Source organism: Lissotriton helveticus, chromosome 10 (assembly GCF_964261635.1).
Source record: "Lissotriton helveticus chromosome 10, aLisHel1.1, whole genome shotgun sequence".
NCBI lineage: Eukaryota > Metazoa > Chordata > Amphibia > Caudata > Salamandridae > Lissotriton > Lissotriton helveticus.
In genome coordinates this window covers 1,175,555,578-1,175,582,730 of record NC_136071.1, presented here as the reverse complement: position 1 = coordinate 1,175,582,730, position 27,153 = coordinate 1,175,555,578, and the positions used below count along the sequence as shown (strand labels likewise).

The 27,153-nt window shown below is 49.9% G+C and overlaps 1 protein-coding gene across 1 annotated transcript in view; it reads right to left on the bottom strand.

The window, feature by feature from the left end:
- TBC1D5 (TBC1 domain family member 5) overlaps positions 1 to 27,153 on the bottom strand; it is a 1,704,599-nt gene that overhangs the window by 32,657 nt on the left and 1,644,789 nt on the right. Inside the window, exons 24-25 of the mRNA XM_078664018.1 lie at positions 26,435 to 26,514; positions 13,849 to 14,013 (exon numbers count right to left, since the gene is read on the bottom strand). Coding sequence (XP_078520144.1) covers positions 13,849 to 14,013; positions 26,435 to 26,514 — 245 coding nt within the window. The remainder of the gene's footprint in view (positions 1 to 13,848; positions 14,014 to 26,434; positions 26,515 to 27,153) is intronic.

Below are 27,153 nucleotides of genomic sequence, written 5' to 3'. Positions count from 1 at the left end.
AGGTGCAATACTTTTTTTTTTATAATGTATTTATTAAAGCTTGCACAGTAAATTATAGCACGTACATAGTACATTGACATTCAAATGACCGATATAATCAAACGGTATTATCAGCGGTGCTATACATTACAGAAGGATAAGATATATATATTTTTTTTTAAACAAGTAACAAATTAGGCTAGCGTCAGTGCATGTAGGAAACAGGTGTGATAGCATAACATTCTTATAGGAAATAGGAGAAAAATACATAGCATACAGAGTCAGTGTATATTTGGTAAACAGATGACATATCTCAGCATACAGATACAAGTGCGTGACCACAATATCCAGTATCATTGCGAGGCTTCAATGGATAGTTCAACATACCCAGGCCAGATACAACCGACCATGTTGCCCATGTGATGCGAAAGCGACACAGGCGCTTAGGCACAGCTGGCGGGCAAAGCCAGCACATCGTTATGGAATTATCCGTCCAGACTTTCAGGCTCAGCACGGGGGGACTCCTCCCTGCTCTGAGACCACTTCAGAAATGGCTCCCAAATATCCCTTGGCCGCGAGGCAGTTGGCATCAGATCCCAATAGGCATTCAGTTGTGTGTGGCCATATGTTACATCGGAGAGCCAGTCCGCAAATTTAGGTCGAACTCTGCGGCCCCATTTCATAGCCACCTGCCTCTTAGCATACAATAACAGTAGGACATGTAATTTCCGACTCTTGGGCTCGGTTTGAGCCACCCACCCCAAGAGTCCGAGGAGCGGGGAAGGAGCGTCCGCTCTATGTAGAATTTGATTGATGGCAACAAAGACTTCAGACCAGTAGTCAAACAGTGCCGAGCAATTCCAAGCTATATGCAGAAAAGAAGCACCCTCCTCCCCACACTTCCAGCATTTGTCATCCTCTTTAATACCCATTCGATGGAGTGCTAATGGGGTACGGTAGAATCTATGGAGGAACTTAAAGTGTATGAGTCGAAGTTTGTAGTTTGGGGAAAGTTCCAACAACTGCCTACGGCAGAACGACCACTGCTCTTCAGTCAGGGGCGACACCAGGTCATCATTCCACCACTGCAGGGACTTAGGCACCACAATAGGGGATTGCTCCTGCATGGAATTGTATAAGCGCGATACAAGTTTCTTCCGGGATGCCCTCGCTAATATGTTTTGTAGTGCATGTAGGTGCGGCGGTTCCTCAGGGAATTTGTCCCACATCGCTTTGCATGCAGATTTTAGTTGATGGTGGGCAAACTTGTCTCTAAAAGACAATGGCTGGTCCTCCTCCGCAGTCTGTAGCGCTAGGAACATGCCATCTGGATAGAGGTCCGCAAATGTGTGTAAAGTGGATCCCGCAATTGAGATGTCTCCACCACCCTCTTCCAGGCACGGGAGCATGGGATTCTGTCTAATGGGGATCGCAGGCGCATACAATAGGGGTAGGTTTGCCCGCATTTGCAACTCTCGCCACGTCCAGCGGAGCATGTTGGCCGAGTCAATGTCGTGTGTGGGCCTGGGAGTTCTACGATACAAGGCTACACTCAGGGGCAGCGGAGCCACCATGTCTAGTTCTACCGCCACGTGTGGCTGATAAGGCGTAGGATAGGCCCAGAAGTGGAGATATTGGGCCTGCGCGCAGAGTGCGTATAGGTGCGTGTCCGGTGCGCCCAAGCCTCCCTGTCTCAGCGGTAGTGTTAGCAATGCCCACGAGATTCTAGCTTGACTCCCAACCCATATCAGTGCCAACAGATGCAAGCGCAAACAGGTGAAGAAATGTTGTGTCAGTGGGATAGGTATGTTTGCAAACAAATAAAGAAATTTGGGCAGTACAATCATTTTTGTAAGTGCAATTCTGCCCGCCAGAGAGAGAGGGAGCTTCGACCATATAGCCACTTTGCTTTCGAGCCATGACACCGCCCTGCCAAAATTCAGAGTCCAAATGTCCTGGAGCTTACGGCTAATCCAAACACCCAGGTATTTCACCTCATCCGCCTCCCAGCGTAAGGGGTAGTCTGAATGCACCTCCAGGGTATTATCAGTTAGTGGAAAGATTACTGACTTTGACCAATTTATAGAGACACTTGAGAGTCCCCCAAATCTAACAAATTCTCTCAAAAGTGGATTTAAATTCTCAGTCGGGTTACTCACATATAGAGTGACGTCATCAGCATAGAGCGAGATTAGCAAACTACGGGAGCTGAAGCCAATACCCCTGGCGGTATGGTGTTGTCTGACTCTGGCTGCTAATGGCTCCATGGCAATTGCGAACAGTAGTGGGGATAATGGGCATCCCTGCCTCGTACCCCTGGAGATCGTGAACGGATCCGATATCATGCCATTTACTCTCACCCTGGCCTTGGGGGCAGTGTAGAGCAATCTGATTTGATTTATAAACAACGGGCTAAATCCCATGCGCTCCAATATAATAAAAAGGTAAGGCCATTCAAGAGAGTCAAATGCCTTCGTGGCATCTAAAAATACCACTGCAGCGTGTACGCTAGGATGCAAATAATGCAGCACTGAGAACACGGTTCCCAGGTTATGCGTGGTTGCGCGGCCAGGTATGAACCCAGACTGGTCCGGGAGGGCCACCATGGGAAGCAAAGGCTGGAGACGATCCGCTATTATTTTCGCGTAGATTTTTACGTCCACATTTATTAGTGACAAGTATCTGTATGAATCTAGGTACTGACTGTCTTTATCCGGTTTCAGCAAAGTTATAATAAGGGCTTCCTTCATTGACTCAGGTAGTATACCCACCTCAAGAGCCTCTGCAAAAACTGCGTGCATCCGTGGGGCAAGCTCATCCGCATATGTTTTATAGAATGCCGCCGTAAGACCATCCGGTCCCGGAGCTTTGTTCAGCGGTAGGGCTTTAATTGTTTTGACAATGTCTTGTACTGTAACAGGTAGTTCCATATATTTCCTATGTGCGTTATTGAACCAAACTATTGCTATGGACTCCAAAAATGACATGAGTTCGTCCTTTGATGCAGCCTCTGTGGACGTGTATAAGTTTGAGTAGTATGCAGCGAACGCTTGTAGTATTTCACTTTGTCCCGTTGTCACAGTCCCTTCAGAATCAATGATTGTGTGTACATGAGTGGGTGGTGCAGTGGTATTTATCATTCTTGCTAAGGTTCGACTGGGTCTGTCCCCCTCCCCGTATCTCCGGGCCTCAGCCTGTTTACCCAGGAATTTCAGCTCGCGTTGGGCCTCCTCTGCGAATTCTAGTAATTTAGTCTTTATCCTAGAGGCCAAGTCTGGGGTAGGGTCAACGCAAAAGAGTTGCTCAAGTGTTTTAATCTCCCTCTCTATCCCAGCTATGGTATTCCTAATGGCCTTCAACACCCCTGCTATTCTCGCTATGAACTGTCCTCTTATGACCACTTTGAAGGCGTCCCACAAAACTGAATCAGTAGTAACGGAACCCTCTTTGTTAACAAAATAGTCTGTTATGTCTTGCCTAATTTCTTCGGTAAAGGCTGTATCCTTGAGCGCATGCGGCGGGAGGCGCCAAGTAAAGGCCCTAGTAGGGGCCCCTGGAATGTCTAGTTCCAAGAGGCAGGGGGCGTGGTCTGAGAGGGATCGGGCCATAATTCCGACATCCACAGTCCATGCAGCCACGTCTTGGGATACCAGCCAAAAGTCCAATCTGGACCAGGCGGTGTGATGTGCAGAAATGCATGTACCAACTTTTGTGTGCGTGTTGCGGGATCTCCATATATCAATCAGTGAGCCCTAATCAATTATGTCTCGTAATGCCTGGCTGGCATGCGGATGTAACCGCCGGGACAAGCCCTTTCTATCCAAAGAATCATCTATAACCACATTGAAATCACCCCCCCAAATAACCGTGGGGCAGTCCAGAATTACAATTTGCGCCCATACTTCCCTGAAGAACTCCGGGTCATCAACGTTCGGCCCGTACACAGCCGCCAAAACCACACTCTTGCCCAGCAGGGTGCCATGTAGCACCACATATCTGCCTTCCTTATCACTTATCACTGCATGTTCCCTCTAGTCAAGGCCTCGCCGCATAAGTATAGTTACACCTCTAGCATAATTAGAAAAAATAGCTGAATACGTGGACCCCCACCTTGAATGCTTTAGTCTGGGCGAACATGTGGAATTGATGTGTGTTTCCTGCAAGAAACAGATGTCTATGTTGTGCCTGAGTAGGTAGCCGTGCATTAGTCTGGATTTCCTGCCGTCATTCAGGCCTCGTATATTCCAGGTAAGAACTTTAGTCACTCCCATTTCACGCCTGCTAAAATTGCGCAAATGTTCACCAACTGACCCACACTAGAACATTGTATGCCAAAGAGTACAGGTATATTCATAGAACACTGACGACATGCCAACCGACCCCAATCCCAACTCCACCCCCCTCCCACACCAACCCCCCAATTAGGTTGTGTCAAGACCCCCCCCTAACACGCCACAGGCGTTGGAACAGTAGAACATTTGAAATGCGGGAGACACCCCTAGGAGGCGTGGCATCTCGAGCGTACACCCCTGTGTACACAGGGTGGCTGCACTAATATAGGCTGTTTCGCAAACAGAGAGATAGACTCAACTCTCAGCCAAAAAGCGCACATAAAAATAGGAACATCCAGCAATGGCCATCTAAGAGTCACAATACTCAAACCATGATCTAGATCAGATAGTCAGCCCACTGCTCAGTTCTGTGAGCCAAACAACAGGATCAGTAGGACCATGGTAGTGACATCAGTAACAGGTTTACCATACCTCAGGAATAGCAACATAGCAGGGCTCACAAATGTCAGTCATTGTCACTTAACTGGCCATCGGCGTCGGTCTCGGTTGGAGCTTTCCTCTTGGTTCTGGGCCCACTTATATGTTTCGCAAATTTCAGAGCTGATCGTGCATCGAGGAAGTGGTGCGTCGTGCCTTCATGGACGACCCGTAGTTTGGCAGGGTACATGAGGGAGTAAGGGATTTCCGCCTGGAGCAGCAGTCTTTTGGCAGGCAGAAATTCTTTGTGGGCAGCCTGCACCAGGGGTGTGAAATCTGGATAAAAGGAGACGTTGTTCCCTTTCTGTGTAATCTTCCCTTTCTCCCTCGCCAAGCGCAATATCAAGTCTCTGTCCTGGTAGTTAAGAAGCTTCACCAGGATCGGTCGTGGCGGTGCCCCAACCGGTGGCTTCTTCCCCAATGTCCTGTGCGCCCGTTCGACAGTAAACACCGGAGAAAGGTTTGGGTAAAAAATGTCATGTAGCAGTTCCGTTATGAAGACCTCCATTTTCCCCATCGCCGTGGTCTCCGGAATACCTGTGACCTGAACATTGCACCGTCTAGAGCGCGCCTCCAAATCGTCCGCCTTGGCACACAGCGCCTCAATTTTCTTCTCCTTATTAGTAATGTGCGACTTGGTTGCTTGTTGGAACTCGCAGCATTCCGTGTGCCTATTTTCAAGGCTGTCGAGACGAGTCTCGTGCGTGGCAACCTGGGAGCGCACGTTTTCTAGCTGGGCAGTCATGGCATCCAGTTTTGCGTCAATACTTTTTAGACTTGAGCGTACCTCTAGGAATAGCGCAGTAACATCCACTTCCTGAGGAGCCTCCTGGGATGATCCCCCTGCAGCTATGGAGTCTTGCTCCGACTGTTTGGGCTGCTTCTTCTGCTCAAAAGTGAGCATCGGCTGCCTGGGGTCGCCCTTCCCCATGGTCTGCGCCTCCCAGCAACCGTCGTGTGTACAAGAGCGGAGCACAATCGATCCGTGCGTTTCAGGGATGAGTAGTGAGGCAGAGCACCGGCCAGGAACCATGATCTCACCAAATGGAGCAGCTCCTTCACCAGCAATGATACTCCATGCAAGTCAGGGCAGACAAGCCGGCAGGTGGGCGACGACACACTTTAACAGCTAGGCATTAGATGAGACGGAGCACACCGCGTGAGGCGTCATCCGGGGGCACAGGATCTTAGATGCACCACCCCCCGCAGTTCTCAGCAATGCCGCGTATACCTCGCTTCGCGCCAGGGACACGCGATGCGCTCAAGTTGACGGCACAGTACCCCTGCCAGGCAGTGGCTCCCAACTCTGTCCACCGGAATCCTCTCAGACTCACCAAGGCCAGGTCAATTGCCGATAATGATGCCAGGCACCAGTGGCCACCTCAATATGTACAGGCATAACACCAGGAGTTCTCGGATTCCACGTGGGCGCCGACAGGTAAATGTGATGCCTCGCTGTAGGGGTTTAGCACGTCACCATGTACACCCCCGTGAGCCCCGCAGGCCCTAACGTGCCCCCACGGCCAGCAGCGAGGGCACAGGACGTCTGGGTGGGCCTCTTCTCCAATCGCGCCACGCGGCAGTGCAGCCCGATCCAAAATGGCAGCCTGGTATTGTAGCGGCTTGACCAGCCGGGCGAGCTTTGTGTGCCAATGTCTCTGAAGTTGCCCAGGATAATGCGCTTCTATGAGGCAATAGTAGTGACCACAGTGTCATGTACCCACCCCAGCAGGCGCGGTCACTCGGTTCGCACCTTCCTCCGCAGCTCCGCTGCGGGCGGGCCCACTCAGCCTCGGTCTCGATTGGCGTAGGGTCCCCGGCCGGAGCTCCACAGCCGTCGGATCGCGCACAGGGTTAGTCCCGGCCAACTCAGTCGGAGCCCAGCAGGCCGGGTCCGGGCATGCCAGGGCCCCCAGATTCTAGTCGAGTCTGCCCCAGACCATCGGACACCAGTAGAGCCAGGTTGTATTCGGTTTCTACACGAAACAGCCAGGATTTTGTCAGGATAAAGTGCAACAGCCGGCGGAGCTCCCTTGCTAGGCGGCCATTACGCTGCCCGCTCGGCCACGCCCCCCGAGGTGCAATACTTTTAACTGGAGAGTACTGACGCTTCTCTGCAGTGGTGCAATACTTTTAATTGGAGAGTTCCAACGCTTCTCTGCAGAGGTACAATATTTTTAATTGGAGAATACTGACGCTTCTCTGCAGAGGTGCAATACTTTTAATTGGAGAATACCGACGCTTCTCTGCAGAGGTACAATAATTTTAATTGTAGAGTATCGATGCTTCTCTGCAGAGGTGCAATACTTTTAAATGTAGAGAACCGACGCTTCTCTGCAGAGGTGCAATACTTTTAACTGGAGAGTAAGGACCCTTCTCTGCAGAGGTGCAATACTTTTAACTGGAGAGTACCGACACTTCCCTGCAGCGGTGCAATACTTTTAATTGGTGAGTACCGGCACTTCACAAAAGGAAGCAGGTACTCTGGTATAGGGTACCTGCACATTTCAAGCACTGGTTTTATCCTACTTATGCTTTAACATGTGTGATTATGAGTAGGTCTACATATGTAAATATTCACCTTTTAATTGTGAATCAAGCCCTATGAAGTAGTTTCAGAAAATGGCTAACATGAATCTTAAATCTTAATTACTTTTAGTTTGTGAATTTGCCAAAGACGATATGATTTATCATTGTCATTCTACACACCAGAGTCTCACCCCCTTATTGGCACAAAAAGTGAACAATAAGAAATCCAATATTTATTGCCCATTTCTCACAATTGAAAAATCAGATTTCCTTGAAAGAAAAAATAGCAAAAAGAGCTCAAGACGTTTAACTACGAGATTGTCCATGTAAGAATGTAACCAGGAATCAAGGCACCTTCTGAGGGGACACACCAAGGCTTCAGTGAGGAACACACATTTCTTTTAGATTTAGTAGAGCCATTCAAAAGATCAGAAAGTGAGTTTTAACCCCATTGCTGCTGCTGACGGCCAACGGCCGTCGCGTGCACTACCTGTGTAGTGCTGCGCACGTCTGTTGGCCGTCGCGGCCCCGCCCGCTCAATAGAACGTTCGGCACTAGCGCGGAACGTTCGGCGCAGGTAAGGAGTTAATACTTCATTGAAGTTTACGGGGCATTATTGGCGAAGGACTGACTCCTCTTAAAGGGCGCATTGCGCCTTGTTCGGGGCTCATATAATAAACTTGAAAGAGAATCAAGATCCACTTCCCACTGTTCGGGGCTCCTATAACAAAGTTGAAAGAGGGTTGAGCGTTGATTACCAACAATCTCAGTGATATGGTTTGTAAAGAGACAAGGACACACATCCACTGTCATGTAAGAGAACAGAAATGTCCCAGAATCCTCTGGGTGCCTGCACTCCCCGGCTGCAGTGATTACAGCTTAACACCCGGGTGCAGGGTTGCCTTTTCCTGGTGCCAGGGGGGGAGTAATGAAACAATCCCTTCAATGGCACTGATTGGTCGACGTCGCCTTCTTTCAAAGTCGATGGCCAAGTCTCTAATATGGCAACTGCCATCCCCTTGGGAAACGGCCATACTAACGTCATTCGCACGAATAATATGTTTTAATATGTAAGTTCGTACAAAAAAAACTGTACAATAAAAGTTTAGTGATTTTTATACACAGCTGTAATGTTCATATACACCTGTATTGTCAAATTGTAATGGTTTTTAAAACTATGCACTACATGTTCAATGAAAGCAATTTATTAATATACACAGACTAGGCCACTGATTTCTATACAAAGTGTCAATATATAGCTATAATTATGAACTTTGTAAAATTGTAAAAAATATACACCAAACATTAAGGAATTGGTTTGTTATAAAGTCTACGTTTGTAGCCATTTGTATGTTGTAAAACTATAAAGTTTACAAAACTGCAGACTAGGAATTGTAAAAAGAATTTAACTGCATATAAAATTTGATGTTTTCTTTACAGATGTGTTGTAAAAATGTGAAGAGTAATAAAATATATTATGGAAGGGACTGTCTTGGCTAGAACATTTTAATATTTATGCATTAAGGTTTGAATAGAACAATTTCTAAAAACGATACCAAGAAGCATGGGCAAAACCAATAAGCCTAGCATTGGCATGCTGGAGAGTGTAACAGTCTGACGTGAGCAGCTGGATTCGATTACTATTTTTTTTTACGTAGACCCAAATATGGTACATTCAGACTATGGCACAGGAATCTGTTCCCCTACAACAAGCCTCAATTCACAAATAGTTCTTCGGAACACTAAGGAAATTTCTATGGAACAAAAGATGTAGTTTTGAAAAGCTGCCCAGTTACAGCTACCGTTTAGCTCCAATGTACAGTGTACTGTCCTATACCAACATTTTCCATACGTGTGGAAATAGGAGGCGGAAGCCCTACTGACCACCGAGTGCAGATTGGACGCGGCAGCCCATCTCGCAAAGCATTAGCAAGTCTTTCTGCTCCATGAGGATGCTCTGGCCGTGATCACCATCGTCAGAGGCACAGTGTTCCTCTTCAGGAAGGCGAGTGCTTTCTCGTATTATGAGGTTTTAATGTGCCCATTGCTCGTTAAGGGCTCCCAGAGAAGCATCGCTGAACGAGATGTATCTGCACCATTAAGGGAAGCGGCCCTGTCTACCGTGCCAGCTCGAAGAGGCAAAGCGAGGGCTCCAACCAGATGCACGTGAGACAGCATCCTCCAATCCAGCAATGGTGTGCAGAGTCCACGAAGAGGGTTACTGGAAGATGCCAACCCACAGATACTAGGTATGACACCGTCCTCTTCTGCTCCAATGCTTGCAGTGAATGAACACTCACAAGCCTGAGACCCATCCTCTCTGCCACCATGCCCCCGAGTCTTTTAAGCGCTGGACTGGTTTTTCAGGAGGTGAGGTAAGCCCCTGGTGGTAAGCCAGGACCCACCTGCAGCCCCTCCACATCTGGTACTGAGGGAACTGGTGGGTCAGGGAGAACAATCCCAGGGAGCAGGCCGCAGCACAGCTCTATCTAACCTGCCACAAGGCTGATTCGTCATTGTCTACAAGCAACCTGTCACGCAGTCGGGCCCACAGAGAAAGAAAGCTGCGGCATGCGTTTTTACATGGCGGCAAATCGCGACACCAGGGCCCATAGCACAACATATGCAATCTGTAGCATCCAACCGGGCACATAAAATGTATTTGGCCGCGTCCTGCCTGTCATGGGCAGTTTAGACAAAGGTATTCCTAAACTCCTCCGGAAGATCTGGTAAACCTTGTTCGCTACAACCCACATGTTGTAGGAGAATCTGCCCAACAGTCACACCGTATTCAATGATGGTCATGTCATAGAACTTTCTGTGAGAAATAGATGTATATTCAAGAAAAAGTTAGGCGTTACTTTCAAAGGCAGGCACTACATTGAACTGGAAATAGCTTGGCTGTGATCCCAAGAATACAACTTTCTAGATGGTGGGGGTATTGTGTTTTCCTACGTAGCACCACAGTTACGGTACTCTTTTCCCAACATTATGCGCGTGGGAGACAATCATACAAGATTCCGTAAGGAACTGTGATGATAGTGTTGGGACGCCTTTATAGATAGATGTAGCACTTAATAAATGCTATTTCACGTATTCATTCAAACTGCAGTAGGGGATCACCCTCTTGCCGAACGCATCAATTCACTTGGACTCTCCATCAGGTGGAGCGGTAAGAAATACACTGGGGTTCCCGATGCTGGCCGGTGACAGATGCTGAATCGGGAACTCTAGGTCACCTGAGACATTCTTGGGGGCAACTAACCAACAGCCCTGAGCAGGGCTCAGTCCATGCTGCTGCCTGAGTGTCAGTCAGGGCATCACTGTAGGGTAGTAAATGCTCTGAAGTCGCAGGGCCGGCTGCAAAACATCAGTAAGCAGATTAGCCTAGAAATTGCAGGTCTAACACCTCTCCTGCCCCGTGTACCACCACAGAAAAGCAGGCACTTTCCTCAGTTGGATGCTCAAAAATGGATCCCAATTCTGTCTCTCGCAAGTTATCACCCCCCTATTGATGGAACTCCATTGGCTTCTGTTGCCGGTCGGACCATCTTCAAAAGAAGCGGCATCATTAACAAAACCATGACCAGCACCCCCGCTCATCTTGCAGACAAGCTCACCATCTCTGGTGAGTACCGGCACACACCAGCCAGGACACTATCAGACTCCAGACTAAGAAGAGGGAAAAAGAAAAAACAAAACTGCGGGATCTAGAACAACATCTCTGTATGCATCAGGACTGCATCAATTCTGCTTCAAGTTAAGAAAGAGTTGAAGAATCACCTCTTTAAAGAACACTACATTACTATTCATTAACCATCCACAGCCCAGCTCCCTCTCCTATTACTTGTTGACTTTAAGCATGCCTCTGACCTTATACAGCACTCTGCCTTTTGGCTGGGTTGGCACTATAGAAATACCATATAACTACACACTCAAATACATCAAGCACACTAGAATTTTAAAGGTCTAAGTTTAGACCATTAGAGTACAGTGAGAAGGCAATAAACTTTCTGCCTCTTCCTCTTCATCTCCATCAGGTGGAATATCCCAAGGGTCCATCGGAGTTTAAGTCAAATAGGGCCTCAAGCGGACAAAGATGGTGGCACCAAGGCAAAGGTACAGCCAGAGACTCCTTTAACACAACCAGCTGTGTTTTAGTGACCTCCAAACAAGACACTGGCTGTGGTCTAGCTGAGCTCAGTCCTTGACATGAGATAGGAATCTGGATCAGGTATGGACCAGCTCTATTAACCAGGGGTAGTGCCGGCAGGGTGGAACAAGGTTGGTCTTCAACGAAGGAGTGAAGACATGGCCCATTGCTGGGGAGGGGAAGGGTGGCGGTCTAACAGGGTCAGTCATCACTGGAGCAGGATCTGTGGATTGATGTCCAACTGGACTCCTGGCGGATCCGTGGGGGCCAGAGGTGCTCCAGGAGAACCTAGATGAATCAGCAAGAGCTGCCGCATTGCCTCCTTCAAGGCCTCTATCTGATGCAGATTCGAGTATGGCCTGAGAAATTCGGGGCACTCATGCTCCAGCTGTGGAATGGGGATGGAACCGGATAAGTGGTGTGGAGTCAAGCCTTTCATGTGCAAACTGCATGATCCTTCTCTGGAGTGGGAATGACAAAGGTATTACTCCCACCTAGACTTCATGTTTTTGATGAGATTTGTCCTTGGACTTCTTCTTAGACTTACTCATGGGCGTGTACCTCAACTAGGAGCAGGACTTAGAGCAGAAACCAACCCACAAACTGGAGAATGATAGTTTCTTGTGAATCACCTACCGCTTCCTGAGGTCCTTCAGTAGCATCAATGAACATTGGTTGCATGACTGTGAATAATGCATAGATCCGAGACATGAAAGGCAGGTAGATTGACATTTATTTGCTGCAGATGCAGCGTGGCTTAAAGCCAGTACACGTTGGGAGAGACATCCCTAAAATACTGGCACAAAATAGTTGTTTTGGAAGTCTGTAAAGCGCTGATAAAGTTTGGGAAGGGAGCTCCAGATCCGTATCGAAGGATGTGAGAAAGAAAAAGAACTGACATTAGTGCGGAAGCGTGGCCCCTCTATACGGCTTTGCGCTGTCACTTCCGGAGGTGGGGCAAAGCCAACACAGAATCCATTGAAACCACTGACAGGCAGCTGGAGCAATGGTTAAAAAGTTTCTACATACAGTTTGTTGCCTGGGGAAATTCAGAATCTGATGTCAGAAGTATCAAACAAAAGTGTTCTTTTTATGACCAGTTTCAAGTGCAGTTTGGGCTTGTTACATTTTGCACCTAAAGAACAAGCTACTTACCGTCTGTACCATGGTTTTTGATGGATTCTCTATCTAACTGCAGATTCCTCAGCTTTAGAATATTCCAAGGTGCCTGATTGGATCTGGATCATTAAAACAGCTGTGCTTTTGCGCACTGGTAGGTGGCATCATTCGGCTCTATAGTGGCTTTGTTTTGCAAAGCCCCACATTAAAAAATACCAGTGTACAGATCTCTAGTTTGGGCCATTTTTAGATAGAAAAAAAATCCATTACACTGAATGGGGGCAGGATGGCAGAGGAATTTGCGTTTCTATAGTTATGGAACATCTACCAGAAAGAGTGTTACTAAAGGTAAGTAACTTGTTCATCTAACTGAGACTACTCCTAGCCAATTCTTCACCTTTAGAATAGATACCAAAGCAGTCCCTCTCAAGGTTGTAGTTCTGTGGAATGGATCAAATCAAAAAGTCCAGCAGAACTGAACCAGCAAACTACGCTTCCCGTCAGACCTGGCTGTCAAGGCAGTAATGCTTTGCAAATGTGTTGATGGACGCCCACTTCATGGCCTGATAAATGTCCCGAACAGGCCCAGCAGGTCAAAAGGTGACGCAATTAGCTCTGACCATGTCAGAGATTTTTTTCTTTTCAGTCATGCTGCTGTATAACATAGCTATATAAAATTCACAAAGCCAAGAGATCTCACATAGGCAAGACCTACTTGCCAAGGTCTGTCTTACATTGTTTAGCATAGCAAAGTCTACTGTATTATGTACTTCTCCCTCTGGGACAGGTGTCGACATGGGCCAGAGCCATGCACGCTTTTATGATAACCATTGTAAATGATTATCACCTGGATTTATTGTATGTACATTAATCTCCAGTGGTTATCTTGAAGATCTGGCACACCTTCAATCCACAAGGGCCAACTTTGGACACCCCTGTCCACAGTCTCCTCCTCATGCCTAGGAGTCAGATCAAGGGTACATTGTGTACATTCATGCAGTGCTAAAACCTCATTGGTCATCTCAGGAAAGCAGTGCAGCATCACACAGATAGGAGCCTATGTGCAACACCGTAAATTCATGTTTGAAGATAGGATTGTAACTGAATGGGTGCTACCATCCAGCTCCTGAAGCAACAAAAAGAATACTGGCCAGTGTCGAGGAAGCGTGGGCTGCAAAGGGATAATGGAAGCCAGCGGCTGCCTAGAGCCACCTCGCACTCGGCTGACGCGCCACCCACTGCATGCCATAGGACATTCACCACTAACTACTATCAATGCAGCTGTGAATGGGGCTTTACCTGTGCCACTGGCCTTAAGGCTGCCATCTCGGTGACAGGAGGTCCCTGCTCCTCGGTCAGGCCCTGGGAGCAGTAGTGGTCATCAGCGATGGTTATCTCGGCATTCTCTTCGGCCTCCAGCAGGCTCTGGTTGAAGCGTAGAGATCCCTTCAGGATGTCCTTGACCTGTTGAGAGAACAGAAAGCACCTCTTAGAAGCAGTGAAACCTGTATGTGTCTGACCACCCAACCATTCCTTCTTTAGTGGTGACCTTCATTCAGGGTGGGCAGGGAAGGCTCCACCAGCTGCAGCTCAGCTTCAAACTTTAACCATACCCACCCCCCTAAATCCCACGGTGATCGCCACTGCGTTCTTCATAAACACCAAAGACTGTGAAGAAGTGTGGCTCAATGGTTAGAGCAGGCAAACCTTGATGCAGAGCTCTGGCCAGGGACCAGGGTTTGATTCCCGCTTCGGCGGGTCTCCGGCTCATTAATTCCCCTGACTGGATATTCTCGCCTCAGTGCCTGTTCTGATCATGGGTCCCACGCTGCAACTCTGGGCAATAGCTTGCTTAGTCTCCACAACGGCCCCAAAAGCGCTGGGATGCCTGGCTGCACCTGATGGGGTGCCCAGGAGTGGACATTTCCCAGGAAAGCCAGGAAGGGTTCCTAAGCGGTATACGGACAGCGCCGGGACACCTCCGGTGGAGGTAGCTGTGCGCTTTACAAATTCCGACATTTTTTTTTTTTACTGTCCCTTTCCTACAAGGTTTGTACCTAATGTATAGATTCTACGATATGTTTCTGCAGTCAGAGCAGTTTATCATGAGTCTTCCAAGTTAAGTGCCCCCTTATACTCCTTGTAGCACAAGTTACTACTTGTGTAACGATATATCTGAAAGAGACATTAGTTAGTATTAGATTCCTTACCTTAGAATATCCCCAGGCGTCAGACTGGATCCGGAAACTTTTGCGTAGCAGTACCCTTGCGCGTCGGTAGGCGTCGTCTGCGGCTCCGCGTCCGTCGTCGGCGTCGTGATGACGTCGTCGGAGTACTTAGACGCCGCCTCCGCGTACTGACGTCAGTTCTTAGACACAGCTTTTACGCGCCAGAAACGCAGAGCCATGTCAAAAAACCAACACTGGTGCCATTGAAACTAGGGCCCTGAAAGGGGTAAACCCTAACCCTAGATATCGGTTCGCAGAACGGGGAGGATGGGTGGGTCGGTAAGGAATCTAATACTAACTAATGTCTCTTACAGATATATTGTTACACAAGTAGTAACTTGTGCATCTGAAAGAGACACGTTAGTATTAGATTCCTTACCTTAGAATAGATACCCCAGCAATACCAACCCCGGTGGTGGGTCTGCGAACCAATAATCACACCAGAAAGTCCTGGAGGACGGAACGGCCAAAGAAGCCATCCCTCCGGACTTGGCTGTCCAGGCAGTAGTGTCTTGCAAACGTGTGCAGCGATGCCCACGTAGCTGCCTGACAGATGTCTTGTAAGGGCACTCCCCGGCCCAGGGCAGTTGTAGTCGCCGTGGCACGGGTAGAGTGAGCCCGCAATCCAACAGGGGGCTCCTTTTTAGCCAAGGAGTAGCATGCCTGGATACACAAGATGATCCACCGGGAGATGGTCCTCTTGTGCACCGCTTTCCCCTTCTTCGCGCCCACGTAACCAACAAAGAGTTGGTCATCCACCCGGAACTGGCGTGTGCGATCCAAGTAAAATGAGAGCGCACGTTTTGGGTCCAGACGGTGGAGCCGCTCTTCCTCTTTAGAGGGATGCAGTGGCGGGAAGAAGGTTGGCAAGGTAATAGACTGCCCGATGTGGAAGGCCGTGACAACCTTGGGCAGGAAAGATGGCTTAGTACGCAACACCACTTTGTCCGGATGGACAGAAAGGAAAGGTGGAGTACAAGAAAGGGCCTGGAGCTCACTCACTCTCCTGGCAGAGGTGATGGCAACCAGGAAAGCAGTCTTCAGAGTTAGAAGGCGTAGAGTACAGTTGTGAAGTGGCTCAAAGGGAGCGCACATCAGAAACGTAAGAACCAGGTTCAAGTCCCACTGAGGCATCACAAACGGAACAGGAGGAAACGTGTGTGTGATGCCCTTAAGAAATCTATTTACAATAGGGGACTTGAACAAAGAAGGTTGATCAGGCAGCCTCAGAAAGGCTGAAAGGGCAGAAAGGTAGCCCTTGATAGTGCCTAGAGCAGAGCCCTGCTGGGCAAGAGAAAGAAGGAAGAGAAGAACCTCAGAAAGATGGGCAGCAAGAGGATCCACAGCCTTTGCTGTGCACCATGCCACAAATCTGTTCCACCTGCAGGCGTATAACGACTTTGTGGAGGGACGCCTGGCTGCCAGAATGACGTTACAGACTTCAGGAGGCAAGTCAAATGGCCTCAACTGTCGCCGCTCAATCTCCAAGCATGGAGGTGGAGACTTGACAGGTTCGGGTGGAGGACCGTCCCCTGCTGCTGCGACAGAAGGTCCTCCTGAAGAGGCAGACGAACCGGGGGATCGACTGACATACTGAGTAGCTCTGGATACCAGTACCTTCGTGCCCAGTCCGGAGCCACAAGGATGACTTGGGCCCAGTCGCGCTTGATCTTCTTCAGCACTCTGGGCAGAAGTGGTATAGGCGGAAAGGCGTACAGTAGACCGCAGCTCCACTCGCGACGAAAAGCGTCTCCGAGCGAGTGCCGCCTTGGAAATTCCAACGCGCAGAACTGATGACATTGCGCGTTCTCTTCGGTGGCGAATAGATCTAGCCAAGGCTCTCCCCATTGCTGAAAGAGGCCTTGCGCCACGTCCGAGTTCAGACGCCATTTGTGATCCATCTTGCACCGACGGCTGAGCTCGTCCGCCCTGGCGTTCAGAGAACCTGCCAGGTGTTGAGCCACCAGGGTCACGCCCTGGCGTTCCAGCCAGTGCCAGAGGCGCAGAGCCTCCTGGCAAAGGGTCCACGACCCCACCCCGCCCTGTTTGTTGCAGTACCACATGGCGGTGGTGTTGTCCGTGAACACCTGCACTACACTCCCCCGAACAGAGGGGAGGAATGCTTTCAGTGCTAGACGAATCGCCCGTAACTCCAACAGGTTGATGTGGAGGCGGGCCTCCGCCGGAGACCAGAGGCCTCTAATCTCCGCATCTCCCATGTGGCCTCCCCAACCCTGGAGGGACGCATCCGTCACAACTACGTGCTCCGGTTGGGGAAGGGAGAGGGATCTGCCGCTGACCCAATCGCGGTCCGTGAGCCACCACTGCAGCTGTCTCGCAGTGCCCTCCGAGATCAGGACGTGGTCGGATAGGATGCCCTGATGCTGGGCCCACTGAAACTTGAGGTCCCACTGCAGAGCCCGCATCCGCCACCTGGCGTGATGCACCAGCAGGATGCAGGAGGCCATCAGCCCCAGAAGCCGCAGCGTCAACCTGACCGAGACCCCGGATAACGGCTGAAAGATGGGAATCAGAGCCTGAATATCCCGGACCCGCTGCTCGGGTGGATAAACCCGAAACTGCGCCGAGTCTAGAACCGATCCGATGAAAAGGAGCTTCTGAGAGGGGCACAGGTGTGACTTCGGCACATTGATTGAGAACCTCAGCCGATGCAGGAGATCTGCCGTAGTCTGGAGGTGGCTGACGACTGTCTGGGGCGAGCCCGCCTTCAACAACCAGTCGTCGAGGTAGGGGAAGACTGAAACCCCTAACCTGCGCAGATGAGCTGCGACCACCGCCATCACCTTTGTGAACACCCGTGGGGCGCTGGTAAGGCCGAAGGGGAGCACGGTAAACTGAAAGTGCTTGTGGCCAACCGTGAACCGCAGGTTGCGCCGGTGGGCCGGCAGGACGGGGATGTGGAAATAAGCATCCTGCAAGTCCAACGCTACCATCCAGTCTCCTGGGTCCAGGGCAGCAAGGACCTGAGCCAGTGTCAGCATCTTGAACTTCTCCTTCCGGAGGAAGCCGTTGACTTTCCGTAGGTCCAAGATAGGGCGTAGGCCCCCTTTGCCCTTCTTGGGCACCAGAAAGTAGTGGGAGTAGCAACCACACCCTACTTCTGGCCCAGGAACGCGCTCGATGGCCCCCTTGGCCAAGAGGGCCGTAACTTCCTCCTGCAGAAGTCGCAAATGATCCCCCGATACACGGTGGCTCTGCGGTGGCATGGCTGGAGGAGTCGCCTCGAAGGGGAGGGAGTAGCCCCTTCGGACGATCTGCAGCACCCACCTGTCCGAAGTGACGGTGCGCCAGTGGAGGTGGTGAAGGCGAACCCTGCCCCCCACTGGCGTCACATGGGCCTGAAAGCACGGACTAGGAGGGTTTTGAGGCGGATGCTGCGGGGGAAGGTGTGGACTGACCTCACCGTTGCCCACGACCGCCCGGACAGCGGTTCCCACGGCCGCTACCGCGTTGGGTATTGCCCTGCGGAGCGTGGCTGGCGGCACGTGTGGGCGCACCCCTTCCGTGGCCACGAAAGGAGTGAAAAGCAGCCGATTGCTGGCGCGGGCCGAGAGGCCTAAGGACTTGGCCGTAGCCCTGGAGTCCTTAAAGCGCTCGAGCGCATGGTCTGCTTTGTCGCCAAAGAGGAGACGGCCATCGAACGGCATGTCCATGAGTGTGTTCTGGACATCTGCCGAAAAGTTGGCGGACCTCAGCCAGGCGTGGCGTCTGACCGCCACCGTCGTTGCCATCGCTCTACCTAGTGAGTCGGTGGTATCCACCCCACACCTGATGGAATATTTGGCTGCATTCCGGCCCTCCACAAGGGCTTGGCCGAGTTTGGCCCGTACCTCCAACGGACACTCTGGCAGCACTTCCGCGACCTTATCCCACACAGAGTGGGTGTAACGGCCCAAGAGGCAGGCGGTGTTGGAAGACCGCAGACCCAGACTAAGGGATGAGAAGATCTTTTTCCCATACTGTTCATACCTCTTGGATTCCCTGTCCGGCGGGGCCGACGGGAACGCGGTCTGGGAATTGGAGGCCTGGATGACCAGGCTCTCGGGGGTGGGGTGGGTGGACAGGAAACATGGGTCGCCCGGGTCTGGGCGGTGGCGTCTGGCCACGTTCCTATCTACGGGCGAACCCGTAGTGGGCTTGGACCAAGTGCCCAGAAGAACGTCGGTCAAGGCCTCATTAAAGGGCAGCAGAGGCTCGGCCGAGCTTGACTGCGGTTTAAAGACCTCAGTGAGGAGATTAGTCCTCACGGCCGCGATGGGGAGCTCAAGGCCCAAGGCCTTGGCAGCCCTCATCAGCACCACACTGTAGGTTGCCCCCTCCTCCGAAGCCACGGTAGGAGGGGAGACAAAACCAGTGTCTGGAGAGGTGTCCAGGCCACTGGCCTCCCCAAGGTCTCCTGCCCAGTCCTCATGAGACAGACACTCTCTGGTCAGAGGGTCCTCAGACCCCTCCCAGTCCTCTTCAGCACCCATCTCCTGAAACTCAGGTTCCTCAACCAATGGAGCCTGTTCATAGAAGTGAAACTCCCCAAACGACGTCTGGAGAGGCGCCCATCGGGGCCGTCCCGGCGCCCATCGGGGCCGTCCCGGCGCCGGAACAGGAACGAGGGAGGGACCGGGGACGGCGCCGGAGGCGACACCTGAGGGTCCGACGCCGGGGAGGTCGTAAGGTCCACCGGCGACGAACCAGATCCCGAAGGAGGTCCAGCGGCGTCCTGCGGTGCCGGGCCCGAAGGCGCCGGCGGCGCCGGAACAACTAAACCCCTCGGCGCCGGGCCCGAAGGCGCCGGCGGCGTCGGGTTAACGGGAACCTGCGGTGCCGGGCCCGAAGGCGTCGGCGGCGTCGGGGCCGTAGCACCCGACGGCGTCGGGGCCTATCCCCCCGACCCGCTAGGGGTCCCAGATGGGTCCGCTGGGCCCGAAGGCGCCGCGGAGCCCGTCAGAGGAGAGAGTTTCCTCATGGCCATAAGGAAGCGCTCAATCTCCTCCGGCGTCGCGTTAAGCCCAGGGACCGTAGGGTATGGGGTTGGACGCGGCACCTGCGACTCCATCGGAGCCGCGTGGGTGGTGTCACCCGAACCCCCGGCCGCATCGCGCGAGCATCGGGGGGAGTTCGAAGAGCAATGACGCCGCTTGGACTTCTTGTGCCTCTTACCTGACGACGACGACTTCGACCCGGAGGAGTGCGGCCTACTCTCGGAGCTGTGGTGGCTCCGAGCCCGCGACCTGTTCCTCGACCTCCCATGGGACCGAGACCTCTCGCGGTGCGGGACCGACTGCCGGAGTTCGAGTCGCCTGCGGGACCGCTCCCGCCTGGCTTTCGAAGAGAGGGCCCGGCAGTCGGAGCAGGCCTTGTCGTCGTGATCGACGCCGAGACAAGTTAAACACCGGCGGTGAGGATCCGTGACCGACATCAGGCGGTCGCAATCCTCGCAGTGCTTAAATCCGGGCATCCCTACGGCACCGTCGGAGTCGAAAGACTTCGAAAAATGATCAAAACCGATCAAAAAAGTTAGTAAAAAAATGACTGGGGTTACTGCTTTTTCCAGATCTGCGCTTGCTGGCACGGAAAAAAGGGAGAACTGACGTCAGCACGCGGAGGCGGCGTCTAAGTACTCCGACGACATCATCACGGCGCCCACGACGCCGACGACGGACGCGGAGCCGCAGACGACGCCTACCGACGCGCAAGGGTACTGCTACACAAAAGTTTCCGGATCCAGTCTGACGCCTGGGGATATTCTAAGGTAAGGAATCTAATACTAACGTGTCTCTTTCAGATAAGCCTTGCAGTTAGGTGGGTAGGCATGTGCCTCAATGTAAGGGTTCCAGAATGCATCTCTGCAGTCACAGAGTGGTTTATAATCTGTATTTTCCAGTTAGGTTGCAGACTTAAAATCCTTGTAAATCCTGCAGCTTGGGTGGGTAGGCTTGTACCTCAATGTACGATTTCCATGATGGGTCTCTTCTGTCATAGAGTGGCTTATAATCTGTATTCTAACCTAAGTGTCCCCCTTAAACTCCTTGCCGCTTGGGGCGGCTAGGCTGCTTCACTGCTAGCCCCTTGCAGGACAATATTTAGGCTTCGGCTGGCTGCCTGCTGTCTTCATAAGCATTAGCTGTGATGAAGAGATCGTTCAGTGGCAAGTGTTTGATGTGGGAGGGAGATATCTCAGGTATCATGTTATGTTATGTTGATTTTTACGGCGCACAAATCACCCTTGAGAGTATCCAGGTGCTTGAGCCGGCGTGGCGACCCCAAGAAGCTATTCAAAGAGCGAGGACTCCAGCCTCTTGGGGAACTCAAGAAGCGAGGAGGAGGCTAGGATGTGACGAACGAGGCTGGTCTATGTCTTGGGTGCGATGTAGGAGCATGAGCGAACTCCTGCCCTGTTTTTGCGAATGAGGGCAGTGTGCGTGAGGGAGTGTGAGGCAGAGCGTAGGTGTCTGGCAGGCTGGTGAAAGTGTATAAACACCTACTGCTCAACAAATACTTTAGCATGCACCCTAACTGAGCTATGTTCCCAAAGCTCATAACGACTCTGCATTGACCAGTTTTGGCGGTTAAATTAGTGTTTCAGCGGTCCACTGTGTATTGTACATCTTTTAGCTCATGCGGTTCCTATGTCTGCATACTGTACCTACCGCTGCGGCCGAACGATTTTCTTTATCTGTTTTTTGCAAGTATTTCAATCTAATGACATCACATTCTATGTAAAGCACTCTGATACCTTCAGGTCTAGCTGGCGCTGTAGAAAACGTATAAATGAATAAATATTCTGCTGTTCAGGTATGCTGGTTCAGTGTTGTGTAAGGCTTTATATGTGTGAGTGAGAAGTTTGAATTAGCAGTGATTGTGAATGGGGACCCAGTGTAGCTCCTTGAGGTACGGTGCAATGTGGGTACGGTGTGGAAGGTCGAGTACGAGTCTTGAGATGGTGGTCTAGACCATCTGGATTCTGAGTAGGAGTTCCTTGGAGATTCCGGCATAGAGTGTGTGTAAGGCAATGCCTCCGTGTGCATCATTACCCCTATAGATTTGGACTGATGCTGCTGATTTTCGACTCAGAGTGCACTGAGGACTGATAACCAGTACTCAGAGCCAGTATTCTGACCCCTTACAGAGTGAATGTTGAATTGGCTACCCCCAATTTGCATAGGCTGTCTTACTTATAAGTCCGTAGTATATGTTATCAAGGGTATTCACAGAATACCCCAATCCCTTTTTTGGGGTAAGGAATACATTTGTTTTTGGACCAACAAATTAATTTTTTGTTCTACAGACCCAAGAGCGGACCAGCGGAAAAGTCTTTATTCGTTCTCACGGTGTTCTATATACCTCCTAAGAGCTGATCAACAGACGGATCTTTATTCGTTCTCACAGCGTTTACATACCCCCTCAGAGCTGACAAATGGATGGTTCTTTATTCGCCCTCTGTGTTCTACATACCTCTTAAGCGCTGATCAATGCACAGGTCTTTATTCTCTCTCATGGTGTTCTACACACCTCTAATGAGCTGACCAATGGATGAATCTTTATTCACTCTCACAGTGTTCTACACACCACTAATGAGCTGACTATTGGACGGATCTTTATTCACTCTCACGGTGTTCTACACACCTCTCACGAGCTGACCAATGTACAGGTCTTTATTTTCTCTTCTCACGGTTCACCTCTAATGAGCTGACCAACGGACGGATCTTTATTCACTCTCACGGTGTACTACATACCCCCTAAGAGCTGATCAACTGCCGGGTCTTTATTCGTTCTCGCGGTGTCCTACATACCCCCTAAGAGCTGAGCAACGGACGGGTCTTTATTCGTTCTCACGGTGTTCTACATACCCCCTAAGAGCTGACCAACGGACGGGTCTTTATTCGTTCTCGTGGTGTTCTACATACCCCATCAGAGCTGACCAACGGATGGGTCTTTATTCGTTCTCACTGTGTTCTACATACCCCTAAGAGCTGACCAACGGACGGGTCTTTATTTGTTCTCACGGTGTTCTACATACCCAAGAGCTGACCAACGGACAGGTCTTTATTCGCTCTTACTGTGTTCTACATACCCCCTAAGAGCTGACCAATGGACGGATCTTTATTCGCTCACATGGTGTTCTACATAAGTCTAATTTGCTGACCAATCGATGGGTCTTTATTCACCCTCAGTGTTCTACATACCTCTTAAGCGCTGATCATTTGACAGGTCTTTATTCTCTCTCACAGTGTTCTACATACCCCCTAAGAGCTGACCAACGGCCGGGACTTTATTCGCTCTTACTGTGTTCTACATACCCTCTAAGAGCTGACCAATGGCCGTGTCTTTATTCGCTCTTACTGTGTTCTACATACCCCCTAAGAGCTGACCAATGGACGGGTCTTTATTCGTTCTCGTGGTGTTCTACATAAGTCTAATTTGCTGACCATTGGACGGGTCTTTATTCAACCTCAGTGTTCTACATACCCCATCAGAGCTGACCAACGGATGGGTCTTTATTCGTTCTCACTGTGTTCTACATACCCCCTAAGAGCTGACCAATGGACGGGTCTTTATTCGCTCTCATGGTGTTCTACATAAGTCTAATTTGCTGACCATTGGACGGGTCTTAATTCAACCGCAGTGTTCTACATACCTCTTAAGCTCTGATCAATTGACAAGTCTTTATTCGTTCTCACGGTGTTCTACATACCCCTTAAGTGCTGACTAACGGACGGGTCTTTATTCGCTCTAACGGTGTTCTACATACCCCTTAAGAGCTGACCTACAGTTGGACCGTTAATCATTCTCACAGCATCTATATACCCCCCTCAGACCTGACGAATGAATAGGTCATTATTTGCCCTCAGTGTTCTACATACCTCTTAAGCGCTGATCAATGGACAGGTCTTTATTCACTCTCACAGTGTTCTACACACCTCTAATAAGCTAACCAACGGATGGATCGTTATTCACTCTCACAGTGTTCTACACACCACTAATGAGCTGACCATTGGACGGATCTTTATTCACTCACACGGTGTTCAACACACCTCTAACGAGCTGACCAACGGACAAGTCTTTATTCGCTCTCACGGTTTTCTACATATGTCTTAAGAGCTGACCAATGGACGGATCTTTATTCGCTCTCACAGTGTTCTACATAAGTCTTATTTTCTGATCAGTGGACAGGTCTTTATTTGCCCTCAGTGTTCTACATACTTGACAGTTCTTTATTCTCTGTCACAGTGTTCTACATACCCCCTAAGTGCTAACCAACAGATGGATCTTTAATCATTCTCACAGCGTCTACATACCCCCTCAGAGCTGACGAATGGATGGGTCTATATCCGCCCTCTGTGTTCTACATACATCTTAATCGCTCATCAACGGACAGGTCTTTATTCTCTTTCACGGTGTTCTACACACCTCTAATGAGCTGACCAGTGGACGGGTCTTTATTCGCTCTCACAGTGCTCCACATACCTCTTAAGCGCTGACCAATAGACAGGTCTTTGTTCACTCTCACGGTGTTCTACACACCTCTAATGAGCTGACCAACTGACAGGTCTTTATTCGCTCTCATGGTTTTCTACATATGTCTTAAGAGCTGACCAACGGACGGCTCTTTATTAACTCTCCCGGTTTTCTACACACCTCTTAAGAGCTGACCAACGGACGGGTCTTTATTCACTCTCACTGTGTTCTACACACCTCAAATGGGATAATCAACGGACAGGTCTTTATTCGTTCTCAATGTGTTCTACATACCCCTTAAGAGCTGACTAACGGACGGGTCTTTATTCGCTCTAACAGTGTTCTACAATCCCCCTAAGAGCTGACCAACAGACTGTAATGACCGATGCTTTCTCAAATACGGGTGTCTTAGTCAGAACTATAGGGTCATTACTTATCACAGCCCTTTCTCAGAATACCTACAAACACCACACTTTTAGAATACCTGTCTAAGAAAGAGATAATACTAACAACTAAAAATACCTTTAAATCATAGCTCAGAGGGTAAGCATATCAACGTCTTCCGACGAATCAGTACCAGCAACTTCTCCCGACGAACAAAGCAACGTCTCTCGACGAACAACGCGAATCTACGAGAGCAACACCTTCCGGTGAACAGAATCAGCAACATCTCCCGACGAACAACGCGAACCTATGCGGCAACACCTCCCGGTGAACAGAATCAGAATCAGCAACGTCTCCCAACAAACAACGCGAACCTACGCGAGCAACACCTTCCGGTGAAAATCAGTACATACCTCTTACTCTATGTTGGGCTGGTTTACCTGCAATTTGGATATTCCTGTTTCGGAGCCGATTTCCCTCACGTATCGACAATTACCCATTAGAGGGGATATAGCCCATCCCTCCATAAGCATTTGGTAAAAAAGGGTCCCGGCTTTCCTCCACAAGGAATAAAAACACGAATAAACACTTCAAGGGTGTTTATTACATGCTAATAGAGTGACAAGAAAGATTAAGAAATAACTAAATATCACAGTCATCAGCACATATACATAGAACCTGAAAATAAATGGTATAGTTAGATAAAATTAGACATACATGGAACACCTCACCATATTCGTAGGCATCTTTATAAGGGTCCATCTCGCTTTCCCTCTCTGGTTGGGTCAGGAATCTCTGTTTCACAAACACTACTGCACGTCTGCACCGTGATGTTCCACCAGACCGCCAAACAGCCAGACCAGCATCGCCTCTCCCTAACTTGGACTCACTTTCACTAATATAGAATGTGTCTCTTTCTCGAAGCTTCTGGAAGAACCCGCCTACCGTTCTCATAGGATTCCTGTACCACCTCGTACCAAGCACACAACAGCAGCTGGCCAAGCGTTTGTTTTGGCTCCGCACGAAGAGAGCACATTCCACCCGATAAGAACCGGTCCTCTCTGGTTCACTGCTAGCGAACAACATATGAAAACTAAAACATTGCCTTTCACCTGAAGAAGCTCGGCAAAATGGTGTCAGAAAAGAACATGGCATCGCTCTAGCATAGGCCTTTTAGGCCCGAAAAGAGCAAAAGCAGTATGCAAGAAGGCATAAGATCATGCCAAAGCAAATAGTCAAGCCCTGCTAATAGGTGAGGTAAAAGTTGGAAACAGAACGAACATCATATGTGTTTGATTGACAGCAACATATACTGAGATGGTGGTGGGCAACGGTCATAACCGAGCCAATCAGTACCAATACCTCTGTCATTACACAGACGATTCTTTATTTGTTCTCACGGTGTTCTACATACCCCCTAAGAGCTGACCAACGGACGGGTCGTCTTTATTCGTTCTCACGGTCTTCTACATACCCTTTAAGAGCTGACTAACGGACGGTCTTTATTCGCTCTCACGGTGTCCTACATACCCCTTAAGAGCTGACTAACGGACAGGTCTTTATTCGCTCTAACGGTCTTCTACATTCCTCTTTAGTGCTGACCAATGGATGGGTCATTATTCACTCTCACGATGTTCTACATACGTTTTCAGAGCTGACCAATGGAAGGGTTTTTATCCACTCTTGCAGTGTTCTACGCTCCTTTTAAGAGCCGAACAACGGATGGTTCTTTATTCACTCTTAAAGTGTCCTATACAGCTCATAAGGGTTTTGATTTTCTCTTATGATGCTCTAATTACCTGTTTCAGTCCAGCCAAGGACACCAGGATGTCGTCTTCCTTCTCCAGCTTCTCCTTCAAAATGACGTCCTGAATATTCCCTGAAAGAAAGAAAAGTGAGGTTGGTGAGGACTCGACTGGTTGTTACAGAAGCAAAGCGTTATGATTCCCAGGGGGTATCAGTGGAAAACACATGGTTTCAAGCCTCGAAGGAAGCAAGGAGATGGGAGACTGCACAACTCCGACCTCTAAGCAGTCACCGGCTCTATTAGGAGCTGAAGTGACAAGAGCTGCTAGCTCGACTTGTTTAATTTAATGACCTAGGCACACGGATAAAACTGCATTTGTGGGAGAGAAGCAGGGGCTGCATTCACATAAATTAACATATGTTAAAAGGGGACCGATGGCTGGGCACAGACAGTTTGGGGTTGTGTCGATATTAACATCCATCCACACCCTCACTCCGGACGTGGGTTAGAGACTATGATAAATGCATGATTGCGGAAAAAGAGGTGTTCAAAGCGAGGGAGTGCCCTAAGAAATGGGATAAAAAGTGGGGCAAGTGGAATGCGCATCAAGGTAATTTATGTGTGTCCCCATCAAGAAGTGAGAAGGGAGAAGTGTGGCTCACTGGCTAGAGGCGGCAGACCCGTAAGCAGAGAACGGCCCGGGACCAGGGTTCGATTCCCACGGCAGGGTCATGGACCAGGGTCAGCGGACTCGATAATTCTCGCCTCGGT